This window comes from Chaetodon trifascialis, chromosome 1 (genome assembly GCF_039877785.1).
Source record: "Chaetodon trifascialis isolate fChaTrf1 chromosome 1, fChaTrf1.hap1, whole genome shotgun sequence".
Lineage (NCBI taxonomy): Eukaryota > Metazoa > Chordata > Actinopteri > Chaetodontiformes > Chaetodontidae > Chaetodon > Chaetodon trifascialis.
Window position 1 is genome coordinate 13098499 of NC_092056.1, and position 14420 is coordinate 13112918.

At 43.6% G+C, this 14420-nt stretch overlaps 1 protein-coding gene across 3 annotated transcripts in view; it reads left to right on the forward strand.

Moving 5' to 3' along the window:
• Window positions 1-14420, forward strand: part of dagla (diacylglycerol lipase, alpha) — a 35390-nt gene that overhangs the window by 14789 nt on the left and 6181 nt on the right. For all 3 annotated transcript variants that reach the window (XM_070976934.1, XM_070976762.1, XM_070976833.1), the window contains exons 2-18: window positions 991-1092; window positions 1187-1398; window positions 1576-1677; window positions 1773-1911; window positions 2054-2141; window positions 2974-3108; window positions 3212-3289; window positions 3756-3880; window positions 4568-4718; window positions 6288-6371; window positions 7494-7571; window positions 7845-7925; window positions 8182-8324; window positions 10666-10734; window positions 10827-10899; window positions 11241-11449; window positions 11995-12121. In XM_070976934.1, the coding sequence (XP_070833035.1) occupies window positions 998-1092; window positions 1187-1398; window positions 1576-1677; window positions 1773-1911; window positions 2054-2141; window positions 2974-3108; window positions 3212-3289; window positions 3756-3880; window positions 4568-4718; window positions 6288-6371; window positions 7494-7571; window positions 7845-7925; window positions 8182-8324; window positions 10666-10734; window positions 10827-10899; window positions 11241-11449; window positions 11995-12121 (1989 nt within the window). In that variant the 5' untranslated portion in view covers window positions 991-997. The remainder of the gene's footprint in view (window positions 1-990; window positions 1093-1186; window positions 1399-1575; window positions 1678-1772; window positions 1912-2053; window positions 2142-2973; window positions 3109-3211; window positions 3290-3755; window positions 3881-4567; window positions 4719-6287; window positions 6372-7493; window positions 7572-7844; window positions 7926-8181; window positions 8325-10665; window positions 10735-10826; window positions 10900-11240; window positions 11450-11994; window positions 12122-14420) is intronic.

Sequence of the window (14420 nt, forward strand, 5' to 3'; positions counted from 1 at the left end):
AGAGTGAGACTTTAACAACTGTGATGACTGTGTATTTAAGGGCGAAACAAGGAAGGTGCTGCCAGTTTCTCAGTAACTAAAAAAATGTGAAAAAATGTTCTGAAACAATACTAAAAAGCAGAGGAGTGCTGGATAGTGACCAAGAAGAAATGTGGAAATTAAGTTGTGCTGTTTTATCTATTGCTAAGCTCATCTCCACCCCATAGCTTCATGTTTTTTATACATGGTTTTGGCATGATGGATGGCGTATTTTTTTTGACAGAACCGACAAGGCTGTCCTTTCAGCCCTCAGCAAATATGCAGGAACAGCTCAGTATAAGGGCTGTATCAGCCTGTATCAGCACCATAAGGCCTGCATCAGCCTCTCTGTGGCTCCCTCTCTCTCTATTTTCTTCCCACCATGCTTTTCACAGTTCATTTCAGTTTCGCCCAGAGGCAACTTGCGTAAACTCACAATGCTTCCTCAACAAAGAGAAAGGACAGAGTGAGGTAAAAGAAGCTTTTTCATGGGGCTCTAACTAGCATGGTTCCATCATATATCGAAGCTGGTTCTCCTCCTCTTGTTCATTAAGTGGTGCATTTTCTCTGCATCCCTTCACCCGCTTAGTCCCATCTTCTCCACCTCCCATTATATCTCACTCTCCTCCTCTGTGCAAGTCTATTTCCATCATAATCCCTGCAGCCCTCTCTCAGTTTTGATATAGATATTTTATGAAACAGAAAGTAAACCTCTGGCCTATTCACACCGATGATGCCGATCTTTCAGCAAGACCTGACCTGTAAACACACCCGTGCCAGAATAAATGTGTTCGTTCATCGTTGCTTTGACCTTCTTTAGTTGTTCTGAAGCTCGACATCATGTCAGATTATGATGTACAGTATGTAGGACATACACCTGTGGAGAATCGAGGCATAATGACTTTTCAGACAAAGAATAAGGTGGCCGTTGATGTCCCTGAAGTTGCCTCTCTCCTGTCGGTCTTCCCACAGGGCAGTGATGCCTGGCATGGTGATGTTTCGGCGGCGCTGGTCAGTTGGCAGTGATGACCTGGTGTTGCCCGCCCTCTTCCTTTTTCTGTTGCACTGCATCTGGTGAGTCAGCGTTTCTGTCAGTCTGTCTTTTTTTTTGCGTATATATTTCATTTTTTATTAATCAGCCCGTCTCTGCCCGTCCTTTCTTCCTCAGGTTGGTGGTTCTGTCTGTGGTTCTGTTCGGCCTCCGGTATGGCTCAGACCAGTCCTGCTCTGTAACGCTGGTGGACCATGGCCGAGGGTACCTGGGCATCCTGGTCAGCTGCCTTATCTGTGAGAGTGCCATCATGTGGTTGAGCATGAGGGGCAGCATTCTGTACACACAGCCCAGGGAAGCTGTGCAGTACGTGCTCTATATACGGCTGGGTAAGACACGCAGACACAATCGCTTTTCTTTGAACAGGATTACCTCCTGATGCTTGTGAGAATTGGAGGAGGTGGTTGTCAGGATTACTTGTGATTTCCAAGTTAAGATTTGAACAGTGTTTGTATTGATTGGCCGGATATTGATCACTATTCTCCCCACTCCCTCTCGCTCTCCAGCCATTCTGCTGGTTGAGCTTGTGTATGCTGTGGTGGGAATTGCCTGGCTTGTCCAATATTACCAGCCATGCTCTGATGTCACTGCCAAAAACCTGGCTTTGGGTGAGTGAAGGAGGATATAAAGGAGAATGGGACATTTTAAGTTAAAAGGGGTTTGTTATGCTTGACTGTGAATACTGTTTGACTATTTTCTGCAGGAATTGTTGCGTGCAACTGGCTAGTGATATTCAGCGTCTGCATTACCCTCATGTGCACCTTTGATCCTACGGGTCGGACATTCGTCAAACTGAAAGCAACCCGTCGGCGTCAGCGCAATCTCACTACGTACACACTCAGGTATTAGCAGGCCCTTGGATTGTGTGTTTCTCTCTCTCTTTGTCTTGACACAAAACCCAACCAGAGCACAGCGTCCAGCACGCTCATGTTACCAGTTTACCCTACAAATTCACAGTATTCTTTGTGCTTTTCTCTCTATTAGACACAGGCTAGAGGAAGGCCAAGCCAGCAGCTGGAGCAGGAGACTAAAATTCTTCATGTGCTGCACAAGAGCCCAGGACACACAATCAGTGAGTCAGAGTTACCCGTTTCCTCTGTGCGCTGAAAGTAAAATAGAAAGGAATGAAACCAGAAATATGTCAGGCATAACATCCAGTGAGCCAGTCATTAAAATAAGCCCTGACAGGATGAATCAAGACTGTGACACAAAGGAGCTCATTGCCTCGCTACTTAGTGGCAACATAAAGAATTTCAAATAAAATATGAATGCAAAATGATTTCATTTCGGGTGAAGTCCATTTACAAGCTGTCTGCAAAAGAGTAAAGCACAACTGCAGTCATTCCAGTAACTATCATTCACCAGACTAGACTGCAGATCTAGATTCTGCCATCAGCTGTTGGCCAACAGTCCAATGTATTTTCCTCTCTGACTAAGTGAACACTAATACTTGACAGGCTGTCCTCAGTGAGTTGGTACAAATCCACTGGATATGACCAGCGCAGGTTAGGGTGCTTCACAGAGGTCAAAATATCCAGGCATTGCCTCACATGGCAAACAGAAATTGTTGTTAAACAAGTACCTTTTTTTTTTTGCAGAGAAAATTGTTCATGAAGTTGAGAAGCCTTGAGCTGAGAAGGTGTGCTGCCTCACCTTCGGTCTAAAGCTGTGCTTCCTAATTTATAAGGCTAGAAAACTGCAACCAGCGTTGGGAGAAATGTGGTTTTATATTTGCTATGGACTGTTGGTCACTGAAACAGAGCGCAACAAGCGGAGGGTCAGACAGTATGAGGGTTGCATGATGATGATTTCTGCTGTGTGGTCAGCCCCCCCGTGGTTCAACCCTCTTTTTGTTGCTGTGTGCTTTGCCTACATGTCCTGATACCTGCTGCTCTCCTGTGCAGGATGCGTATTCAGAAGTGGCCAGCCTTTTTGCAGAGTTCTTCAGAGACCTGGACATTGTGCCTAGTGATATTATTGCTGGCCTGGTGCTTCTCCGCCAGAGACAGAGGTCTAAGAGATCTTCTATCCTGGACCAGGTATGACTGCCTGTAAAGAATATGTTGACGTTTGTATTTTTGTGCTTTTGTAGGCATGTGCTGTTAAGAAAATAACATCTCTATTCTGTTTTCTCTTCCTAAGGCCAACAATGACATTTTAGCCTTTTTATCTGGGATGCCTGTCACTCGTAATACTCGATACCTGGACCTTAAGAACTCGGTGAGTGTCTATCTGTGCGGACTCTTGTGCAGGTTGAAAGGTTTACACAAAAATACAATGTGCATTTTGTTTGCTTAAAGTTCGATAAATGATAGCAAACGATACACAATGAGAGAGCTCACTTGTAGCTAACAAGGGTTATACAAGGACATCATCATTTTTCTCCAGAAATGCTCACAAATTTCAATAGTTTAATAAGTAAGTAGATGTAAACACAATTGACAAGACTAAGGGCCCCCAGGCTTCCTTGCCTATTGCCTCCATACAAAGCAGTTTTGTGAATATTTCACGCCATGCAAACAAATGGTGGTAATGAACCAGAGCCACCAGTTGATTTGATGAGAGCTGATGATGTATTCATCTAAACAGATGCGTGTAGAGTGGAGTATTTCTGAATATGTTGCTGCTCTCATCCCTCAGTTGTTCTGATGAGTGTGTCCATCTGTCTGCCTTTCTCCACCCCCAGGCTGAGATGAACATGTACAAAGATGTGTGTTATTACATGCTCTTTGCCCTGGCTGCATATGGTTGGCCCATGTACCTAATGAGGAAGCCTGCCTGTGGGCTGTGCCGCCTCGCCAGCTCCTGCCCGTAAGCACTCAAAACACACACCCGCACAGTTTTGATCTGTTCGGCTTCTGTGTCTCTTGAGCCTCTTCAGTGCGGATCAGATTTCACATGCGTCAACGCTTGCCAAGTGGTAATCCACAGAGACAATACCACTCCAGTTAGGCTCACTCACCAACACTAGCGATGTTGAGTTAATCACACACTCTTATCCAGATTGCCTGCATTGGGATGCTAGATTACATCTCTGTAATCTTACCTGTTTACTGTCCCACCCACCTTTTTACGTTCAGAAAAGCTATTTATCTGATTTTGGTTACACTTTATATTAAGGCACACATATTCACCTTTAACTAGGTGCTTATTAGAATGCATATTAGTAGCACATTGGCTCTTTATTAGTCAATATAAAGCACTTATTCATGCATTATCATTATTCTGAAGGTTGAGGTTATTAAGGGTTAGGTCAGTAAAATTAGAATTCATGTGCAGCAACTTCCTTGCTATCAATAAGCAGTAATTAGTTGGTTATTGAGGGAAAACTCTTAGTTAAAGGCCTTGTAGTTGTAGAATATGGCCATGCATATATTTAACAACAAATAGCCAATAGTCACGAATATGCATGCTAATAAGCAACTAGTTACTGGTGATTGAAGTGTCCCAGATTCTTTGTGTGATCTGTTTTGTCTTTCTCTTCCTCGCTCATTCCAGCTGTACATCAGTGTCTGGCTCTCGGTTGTCTCAGTCCGTGACAGTGGAGGAGGACAATTGCTGCGGCTGTAATGTTCTGGCCATACGTAGACACTTCCTGGACAGGGACCTCAAGCAGGTTCACATTGTCTACACTTCCTGCCACGATGCTGTGAGTAATCTGACGAGCAGTCCGAGGTGTTTGGGCTGCACTTCCTGATGACACAAAGAATGGGCTGTGTGGAGGAGTGTCAGGAACAGCGTCAAGATAATGTTTTGATTCGCCTTTCCTTTTGTTTTAATAAGGGACCAGTGTGTGAGATTTAGGGGGTCATTGACAGAAAGAGGATATAATGTTAACCATAATGTTTTCGTTACCATAGAATGAGCTCTTCATATCTACAGAGGGAGTGCTTCTGCTTCCACAGAGTCTGCCATGTTGCACTGCCATATTTCTTCCCAGAGCGGACAAACCAAACACGGGCTCAAAAGAGCACCTGCCGTGTTTTTTTCATGAGTTCTGCACCCGCCATAGGTTCTGCTAAACGTGTGGGTAAGGCGAGGGATCCTCACTTGGTCGCAGTCCGCAACGTCACCACTTTATGCCACTAATGCTGCACACTGGTCCTTCGATGTGTATATTTTTTTTGCAAAATACAAAGTTGGGGAGAATTCTGTCCTTTTGAGAGCCGCAGAGCGCTGCATACAATGTCAGAATTTCAAACCAAACCAAACCAGAGTGTAATCTTGTCAAACAAACATCACAGGCAGCAGTGCAGCGCTGCACATCCCCTAACTAGAGGCCGGTCTGATCATTTAGTGGTTTTATTTGGTAGTTTTGGCCATCATTTGTGTTTGTTTTGATAACACTTCATCACCAGTTTAGTTGCTGAGATATGGAAAGCCGAGTCGCTGTGTCCACATCCTCGGCAGTAAGTCAAGTGTGTTCAGTAGGTGTTGGACTCTGACAAGACCATTTGTGATCAAATGGACAGAATCTGATGAGGGTCCACATCTGCTCTCATCTGGCTTTTGGTGCATTGTCCACAGTGTTACACTGATTAATTTCCTCAGTTCACTTGTCAAACTACATTCCATTTGAGATGATTTGGAGGGAGATCCATTTTTCATGCACTTTTTGATGTCACTTCCTGGTCAGTGGGTACAGTAGGTTATGTTGGAGACTTGTTTTAGCCCTATGTGATTTGTATATCATTGCCTGGGTGCTCCCTTGTCCACTTTTTTTTTGCAAAGCTGTATCTACCCAGATAGAAATAGATAGAAATGGCACCAGTCAGACGCCAAAAACTCCAGCGTGGTTGTGATGGGGACAGCAAGGCAGTGATGTCATTCCATGTCCGTGAATAGTCTAGTCAGACTCTCTCTTGCATACTAGGAAATATTGATCATATTGTGGCATTGGATATTCAATAATCCATTTATATTTTAAGTAGAGTTTCCACAGTATTCACACTTGAGCCGCAGGATGTTGATGATTTGTAAAGCAGAGAACCTTTCAGTGAAGTTTGCGCTGTGTTTCCATCTATAAATTTCTCTCATTGAGTGACTTATATGACTGTGTACCGGGCCAAGTGTGGAAACTTCTCAGGGCAAATGCTTAAGGAGTGTTCAGTCTGCTGGAGCTGGCAGTGGATCTACAATGCACAAGTGTTTCCCTGCTCCTCACTGTTCCTCTCACTTTCTCACCACCGTTCACAGTCCCTCTGCTTCTTCCGTACAGGTTTATGAGACTCCGTTTTTTGTGGCAGTGGATCATGCAAAGAAGAAAGTTGTCATCAGTATTAGAGGAACGCTATCGCCAAAGGTGAATTTCAGCTTTCTCGTCTTGCATTTGCAGTAGTACTCCTTCAGCAGTGCCTCACAACACCAACACCTCCAGAGCAGGTGAAGTTCTCATAGTTTAATGCCCAGTTCTCAAACTCCTACACCCTTCGCGCATAGAGCAGGAACATGACTGTCCACTTTTAGAAGTAAGTGTCCTATCCATTTTTTTTTTTTTTTTTTTTACATAAGCATTTGAGAAAATGAAGTGTTTTAAGACCTGAACTGAACCAGCAGCTAAGAGACTGATGGCCTTCGTGTATCCGTACATGTGGTGTGGGACATTACAAAGGTTGAAGTTTTTGTGAATATATAAATTTAAGGTGGACTTCCTAAGTGTTGAGCCCTTATTGCTCTAAATAAACATAAAGGTCAAACTTCTTACTTGCATAATCAATATAAAATACACCTTTTTCAAAGGCTCTTCCCCAATTAGCTACCGCTGTAAATTATGTTGAGCCAAGATGAACCTTGCTCGGAGAGAAAAGCATCGTGGTGCTCCTCGCCTTGGAGGTGGGATCCAGTATGATCACTGCCTTTAAAAATTGTGTAGCATTTCACCCATAATATTTCACTAATATACATATTAGAGAATGACAGTCATGATTTCTTAAATATGAAGTGAGATAAATGGAGCCTGTACACCTCTCTGTCATAGCCTTATGACTCTTACTGCAGCTCTCCAGCTACAGTTAATACAATATAAGAATCAAATTTGCAAATGAGATTCTGACCTGTGTTTTTAATGCCTGTGCCTGATCTGTGCACATTTATTATATTTTCTTTTCACTTTCTGCCGTAATTGTCCCCCTTTTTCACTTCATGCTCTTGTGTACCACCACAGTATACTGTATATACATATACACTATATGCTACACATGTGCTCTTGTACTACTTTATGTCTTTATGTCTCATTTCCACTTGATTTTCTTTTGACACGTATTGTTTTGAGCATTGTTTGAAGGACCCTGAGATCTAAAAATTGAATTGCCAGTTTCTACTTCACTGTGATTGTTGTGCATATGACAATTAAGAACATGAATGTCTCAGTGTTATACTGTCTTTGTAGATTACATTTTTTTTTAACTTGTTTTGTGTGCGTCAGGATGCCTTGACTGATCTGACGGGGGATTCTGAACGTTTGCCTGTAGAGGAGCAGCACGGGACCTGGCTCGGCCACAAGGTCAGAGCTTGCACATTTGGACCTACTTGCTTACAATACACGCAGTATGCACACAGTTTCCTCTGAGATTTTCCCTCTTAAGTTGTTCTGTTCTCCATAATTCGGTTTCAACAGTAACATTGTCCACAACACCAAAGGTCATTTCAGTTGTGAATAGTAGAATAATTGCTACAGATAGTTTAATAAGAGATGAATGAGTCAGACTTCCTGTCCATATTTCTTCCTCTGTCACCATCCTCCTCTCCACCGTCTTCTCTTTCTTTCCACTCTCAGGGGATGGTTTACTCAGCCGAGTACATTAAGAAGAAACTGGAGCAGGAAATGATCTTGTCACAAGCCTTTGGAAGAGACTTGGTACACGACTCAGTATACTGTATAAAGAATTTGGGCTCAATAATGAACGTGTTCTGTTATTTGCTCTGTAAATTTGTATTAACACCACTGCAGGACTTTATTCAAGGCTGCCTTATCTATGCAACATCACACTGATCCTACTGTACACAAAGAATTGTAGAACTAGCAGTAGAGGAAATTTGTCGAAGTGATTATCCTCACTCTGGTGACAAAGGTGTGCTGAGGTGAGCGTAATGAGTCTGACTGTCTCCCACAGAGCAAGGGCACCATGCACTATGGGCTGGTGATAGTTGGGCACTCTCTTGGTGCAGGCACTGCTGCTATCCTCTCCTTCCTGCTGAGACCTCAGTACCCCACACTCCACTGCTACTCTTACTCTCCACCTGGTGGCCTTCTTAGGTGAGTCAATCTGTATGTGTGTGTGTGTTTGTGTGTATATATGCACAATGGACTACACAAGAGAACCTCATGGATTCTGTTTGACTACATTGCACGGGAAGTTATTAGAAGCCTGTTCTCTACTTTCACTCGCAAATCCCATGCTTACGTTTAGAAATCCCGCACATGTTTAGCGCAAGTTTGGCAGTTCCATACCAGTGTGATGTCACAGGTTAAATCCTGGTCAGCAGTGTTTACTTAAGAACTGGATCTGTAGCTGTTGTTCAGTACACATCACTGCTGAACCTCAGAATTATTGTAGACTTATATAAATATTTTTGGTTCAATCAGAAATGGTCCCTGCTGTGTTTACTCTGGAGATTAAACATGACAGTGTGAGCAATCTGGTGCAGTTTTTTGTTTTCTTGCACCATGTTTGCATTTTTTTTTTGACAATATAGAGGCAGACAGGAGATGTGGGGGGGGTGGGGGGTGGAGTATAACCTGCAGCAAAGGTAGCTGTAAGTCGCCATCAGAGTAACAGCAATCCGACATAAAACAACCAGACAAGTCCGAGAGGAGACTGTCTTGAAGTGTCACACAGAATTGGTTTATGAAAGCATATCATCATACAGTATGTTTATGAAAAATCAGGGAGCTGTGAAGTATGAGACCTGAAAAAGTGTTTCAGTCATGAACCCACCAGCTGCACTTCTATTTGCCTTTTTTTCCTCTCGTCTCTCTATTATATTTTATTTTTGGGCCTGTAGCTCAGAGTTCATTAGCATTTTGTCTGTCTGTGCTTGAGCTCTATCCAACACCCTTCCATACAGCTGGCTGCAGTGGTTAACTGTGTTTGCTATGCAAATCATGCTGGAAGAGTGTCTGTGCCAAGAGATTACTAAATGCTGCAGTGCACCTTTTGATGTTTCACTGAAGTCAAGACAATGTGACGTGTCAGACTTTGGTCAGAAGACATTAGACAGGTGACCAAAAATAAATGTGGAAAAACGGCAAAGTTATTATAGTTAACTACAACAAAGACTAAAATGAGGTGTGAAAAATCATTTTAGTTAACATCAATTGAAAGGAAAACTAACTGAAACAATATTGAGTACTTAGAAACCACCTGAAATTAAGATTTATAGGAAATGTCTTTAGTTCTTGTCTCGTCAAATGGGTCAAATCTGTCAGCACAGTCAGCATGAGGAGGCACTGGTGCCTATGTTTATTGAGACTGGGATGTCAGCATGACTGTGAGTCAGTTGCCTTCACCAGGTGTTGTGTTTCTTTTGAAGCACCTGTCCTGGACTTCTTAAATCTTGCCCCTGACAAATATCCTCCATATTGTAATTAAAGAAAGACGACAACTAATACTGAAGCTAGACTCACTGCGCTCACCACACAACACTGATGTCCAGATTATCCCAAAAGTCTCAGGTCGGAGGATTGTGGCTCTTGACTAAAATCCTTTCACCTGAATGTTCCTACAATTTCTGGATGACAGGAAGAACTTAACTGATAAATACTCACCCACTTGTGGGTACATGCTTTCATAGTACGCTGTGATGCTAAGCTCTGCTGTGGATGGCCTCTGCATGACGAGTCCTGCACATCTTGTTTAGGCCTCATGCTGAGTGTGCTGCAGGTAGTACAGGTGCAGCCTCGCTTCATAAGACCAGTCAACCTTTTTCCCGGTCAGACAGTTGGAAGCCATAAAAGCAGAAGAGAAATGCTTTTTTTGTGCTGTAATCTGTTATTGTGCACCACAGTAACACTGTGCGGCCTGCTTTTGTGCTGCAGCTCCCATATTTCATCAATCAAGAGCCATTGCCCACATAGCAAAAGCTTTGATTATGTTTTTTTGTGTTCAAGTACATTCATTATTCACTCTTCTTGGCTGCCCCATTCAAAGAGAAGCAACACTTAGACCTGTTTACCAGGCACCCTTGATCGTGTCCTTTTCAAAGTCTGAGACCACACTTGATGCCCTTTTTCAGTGATCTGTTCACATGCAAATCAGATGTAGAAATGGAGGTGCTGTTTGTTGCACCTGTTTATGTTGTGACCCACAAGGAAATAGGAAGTGAGGGTCCACTGCTTCTGCAGGGGCAGGGTTCCTGTTTTCCTGTCACTGTATCTTAATTGTTTTTACTTTAATAAATGGTTTGATCATTTCCAGTATTGTGTCAGCCCTTGTTGTCCAGATATCACCTGTAGAAGAATGTACAGGCTTTCATTGTTTGAAATGTGACTTAGAAGTGTGTGCAGAGAGCTGAGCTTCCTCTCACTTCACACCCTTTACTCTCCACCTGTGCTGTTGATATCATCATTTAACCGTTTGTTTCTTTTCTTTACCCAGTGAGGATGCCATGGAGTACTCCAAAGAGTTTGTCACATCTGTGGTTTTAGGAAAAGACCTGGTGCCAAGGTATCGCCTCTGCTATATCCAGCACACTGTGGTTTACTTGACTTTACCGCAGTAGTACCACAACATAAATGTCTGCTGCTGGTCTCTCGTAGGCTCGGCTTGTCACAACTGGAGGGTTTCCGACGCCACCTTCTGGAAGTCTTACAGAAAAGTAACAAGCCAAAGGTGACTTAATCTCTTAGACAGTCAGAGAGACTTGTACACACACTGAACTATACTGATTAAAGGTCATGCCAGGGGCATCTTGCAGTAATTTGGGGGAATGCTTTACGAGAGAAAAACATCACTTTTCCGTTTTCAGCCATCAGAATCTAATACATAAACCCAGTAGCATCACACTCTTCTGCGGTGGCTGATTAGAATAAACTAGTGTCTCTGCTGTTATTAAAGCATCATTTATTTTAAAGCCTTGCTGCTGCAGAAAGAAAAACAGGCAATGCACCTAAGATTAAACTTACATTCAGATGTTATGTTGCATCGCTAAAATGCATTTTTCTTTGCAACAGTGGAGGATCATTGCGGGAGGCACAAAATGCATCCCGAAATCAGAGCTTCCGCTAGAGGATGATGATCCTCAGTCTCAGCCAGCAGCACCCCCCAGCAGTCGCCTGTGGCTCCACCCCAGTGACCTCAGCATTGCCCTGTCAGCCTCCACCCCCCTCTACCCTCCTGGCAGGATCATCCACGTGGTGCACAACCATCCTCCAGAGACATGGTGAGAAAAATTCTAGACCGTTGTTCCTTACTGTTTCTGTTAGTTTGCTGGAGACTCTTTGTACAAAACATATATTTTCACCATGCAACTCCAGCCCGCAAATGAACAAGTGGTTGTATAACTGATGCGTGGACACAGTTCCATCAAGCAAATCTTTGTTTGTTTCACACCTGTGACATAAAAGAACTGGCAGCTCAGTGGGAAAAGGTATACACTGCATACTCGGGACAGTGTGGGTTGACTCCCTCCCCTGTTCTTCTACCTGCTGTGCTGTCTAATAACATATTTTATTTTATAGTCTTCTTGTCTCATGTAGACAGAGTGGGGACATATTTAAAGGCATATCTTTATCAATAATGTTTAGAGATATTCAAATTCTGATGCTGATATCTGTCAGACACTGATATCAAACATGCATGTCCTGCATCAGCTGGGCTGTAAGGATTTGGGATTACTGTACATGTAGCGTGTTGTAAATGAAGGATACTGCTAAATCAACCTGTCTTCCACCTTTACTGACAGACTTTCTCTCTCCCTCTCCGTAGCTGTGGCCAGGAGGAGCCAACATACTCCGCTCTGTGGGGGGACAACAAAGCCTTCGATGAGGTCATCATATCACCCGCCATGCTTAATGAGCACATGCCCCACATGGTGATGGAGGGCCTAAACAAGGTCTGTCTTATCTTAGTGCATGCAGATGGATCTGGTGGGTGGGGAGCATTTGAAATGGTGGTAAATTGGCTTTTAAATCTTGTTCCCGATTTCCAACACTGGATTGGTGGATGGAGAGAGTGTTTGAATCGCCTGTAATGATAGAAATTCTGATACGTTCACAAATATTTTTAACAGAAAGGGGGTATACCACTTTCAAAAAAAAATTACATGGAGACCACCAACTGAAGTTGTGTGAAAACCTGAAAATGTGCCAACATTAGGTGTCATACAGCCACACACACACACAGTAGACTCCAGATATAATACTAATCCACTTTTACATTTGGTAAAAGTTGGATTTTCAGTGGTATGCCCCTTAAGTGCTCAGTTGAACATAATTTTTGAAAGATTTGGAAGTTTGAGCTCTGCATTAGGTCAGTTTATGCATGTGACCCATCATTAACCTACAACTGACCGAACGCCTCTTGTTTTCCTCAACGTTTGCTGCAGTTTCAAAGCATGGGAAATGTGCGCTCCTGGTGGGTTTCATGGTGTCCTCTGGTCTTAATGAGCGTATGAAACACAAACATTGAACATCTCTTCGGATAACAGGGTATTAATGTGAATGTTTGCATGTGGCGGATCCACTTTGGGGATTGCACTTGTCTTGGGGATGAAGAGTTAAAGTTGGAAGTTTGTTCCTGTCTGCCTACAGTGTGTCTCTACTTGTTTTTGCATTTGTTTGCAGACCCTGTGTCAGTATGTCTCTGGATGGATGTTTAGGCTCTGTGTGAAGAGTGTGCTTCAGTGTTTTTTTCTGTGTGTGTGTGTGTGTGTGTGCTGTTGTCTGCTGTGTCTAGTCTGTAGTATGATACTTCTGGTGTTTCTGCAGGTGCTGGAACCATTTTGTCCCCTGTCTGAGCAGGAAAACCCAGAACCAGAGGAAACGGAAGTCAATCAGCCTACTGGCAGTGCCACTGTGTTCACAACCTCACAAACAGAATTAAACTCTAGTCCTCTTCCTTCCGATTTGTCGTCTCCCACACACAAAGACCTGCCTTGCGCCGCCTCCCTCACAGACGCCTCTGTCCCTTCAACTGTCGTTGCTTCTCCCTCTCTTTCAGATGCTGAGTCTGTTCCACCTCCTCTGTCAGACTGTACTTCTGCCTCACAGCCGTGCTCGGTGTCTGTCCCCTCACTCTCTAACAGTCCCTCCGACCCTCACCCAGGGGCGCTTTCAGCTGACGATGATTCATGCATTCCACCACAAACCCCGTCAGACCCACCCGACTCTCACCCTTGTGTTGATGTGATTGCTGCTTCTCTTCCTGAAAGCCTCTCTGATGAGTCTGACTGCACTCCGATAGAAAATCCTCCAGTTAAGATAGTGACATCACATAGCTGTGTGCAAAACAGTCCTGATTCTCTTGTATAGACTTAATGAAACTCAGTATTAGCTGTCATTAGCCTCTGTGCACAACACAGATATCAGTCTAAATAGTTGTCATTATTGCTGTTAATACTGTGACAAAACGGCCAGACTAACATGATGTGATGTGATAACCAGATGTAAAACTCAGGATTTGGTGTCAGTCCTTCTGACTTCTTCAAACTGACATTTAAAAAGCCATCACAGAGGAGGTGGAGAGCGTCTGCCATTCCCTCCACTAGAAGAAGCCACGAAATGACCAGGGTGCAAAGCAGCTCGACTGGTATAGCAGTTGAGGAAGAAGTGGAAAAAACGTCCTCTCTTGCCTTTAAGACTTCCTGCTCGCTTTGTTTTCCACTGCCCAGCAAGTCCGGGCAAGAGCACTGGATGCCGTCTTCAGGCGTTCAGGAAAAGTAGGAAACAGGACAATTAAAAGAATGTGAAGAACTGACAAAGCAAGTTGAGGCAGTTGTGTGTACACGGCAACGAGGTGATGTGAATTTCATCTCTAAATGGCTCATCGCAGGTTAATGGTGTATATAACAGTACAGAGTGAACGTACCCTTCATGATGAGTTCAAAGCCATTTGCACTCTTCTTAACGAGACTCATCATCCAGCTTTCCTCAAATCAACCCTTCATCCGTCTCCATTCCTCTCACACCTCCGGCACATTCGGTCAAGTGCTGTGGCATGAACTTGCTAACCCTGTTCCTCGAGCTAACAAGTTTTCTTTGTATTCCCAAAGTTTCCATGGCAACCTAATTTCTTCCACATTAACTGCTCTTTCTTCCTCCTTGGCTGGGTTTTTCAGTAGCTGCAGCTCTCCTCTCTGGATATCCTCCCCCTTCTTTTTGCCTTTTTTGAAAGCATATATTCATCTTTTCCTC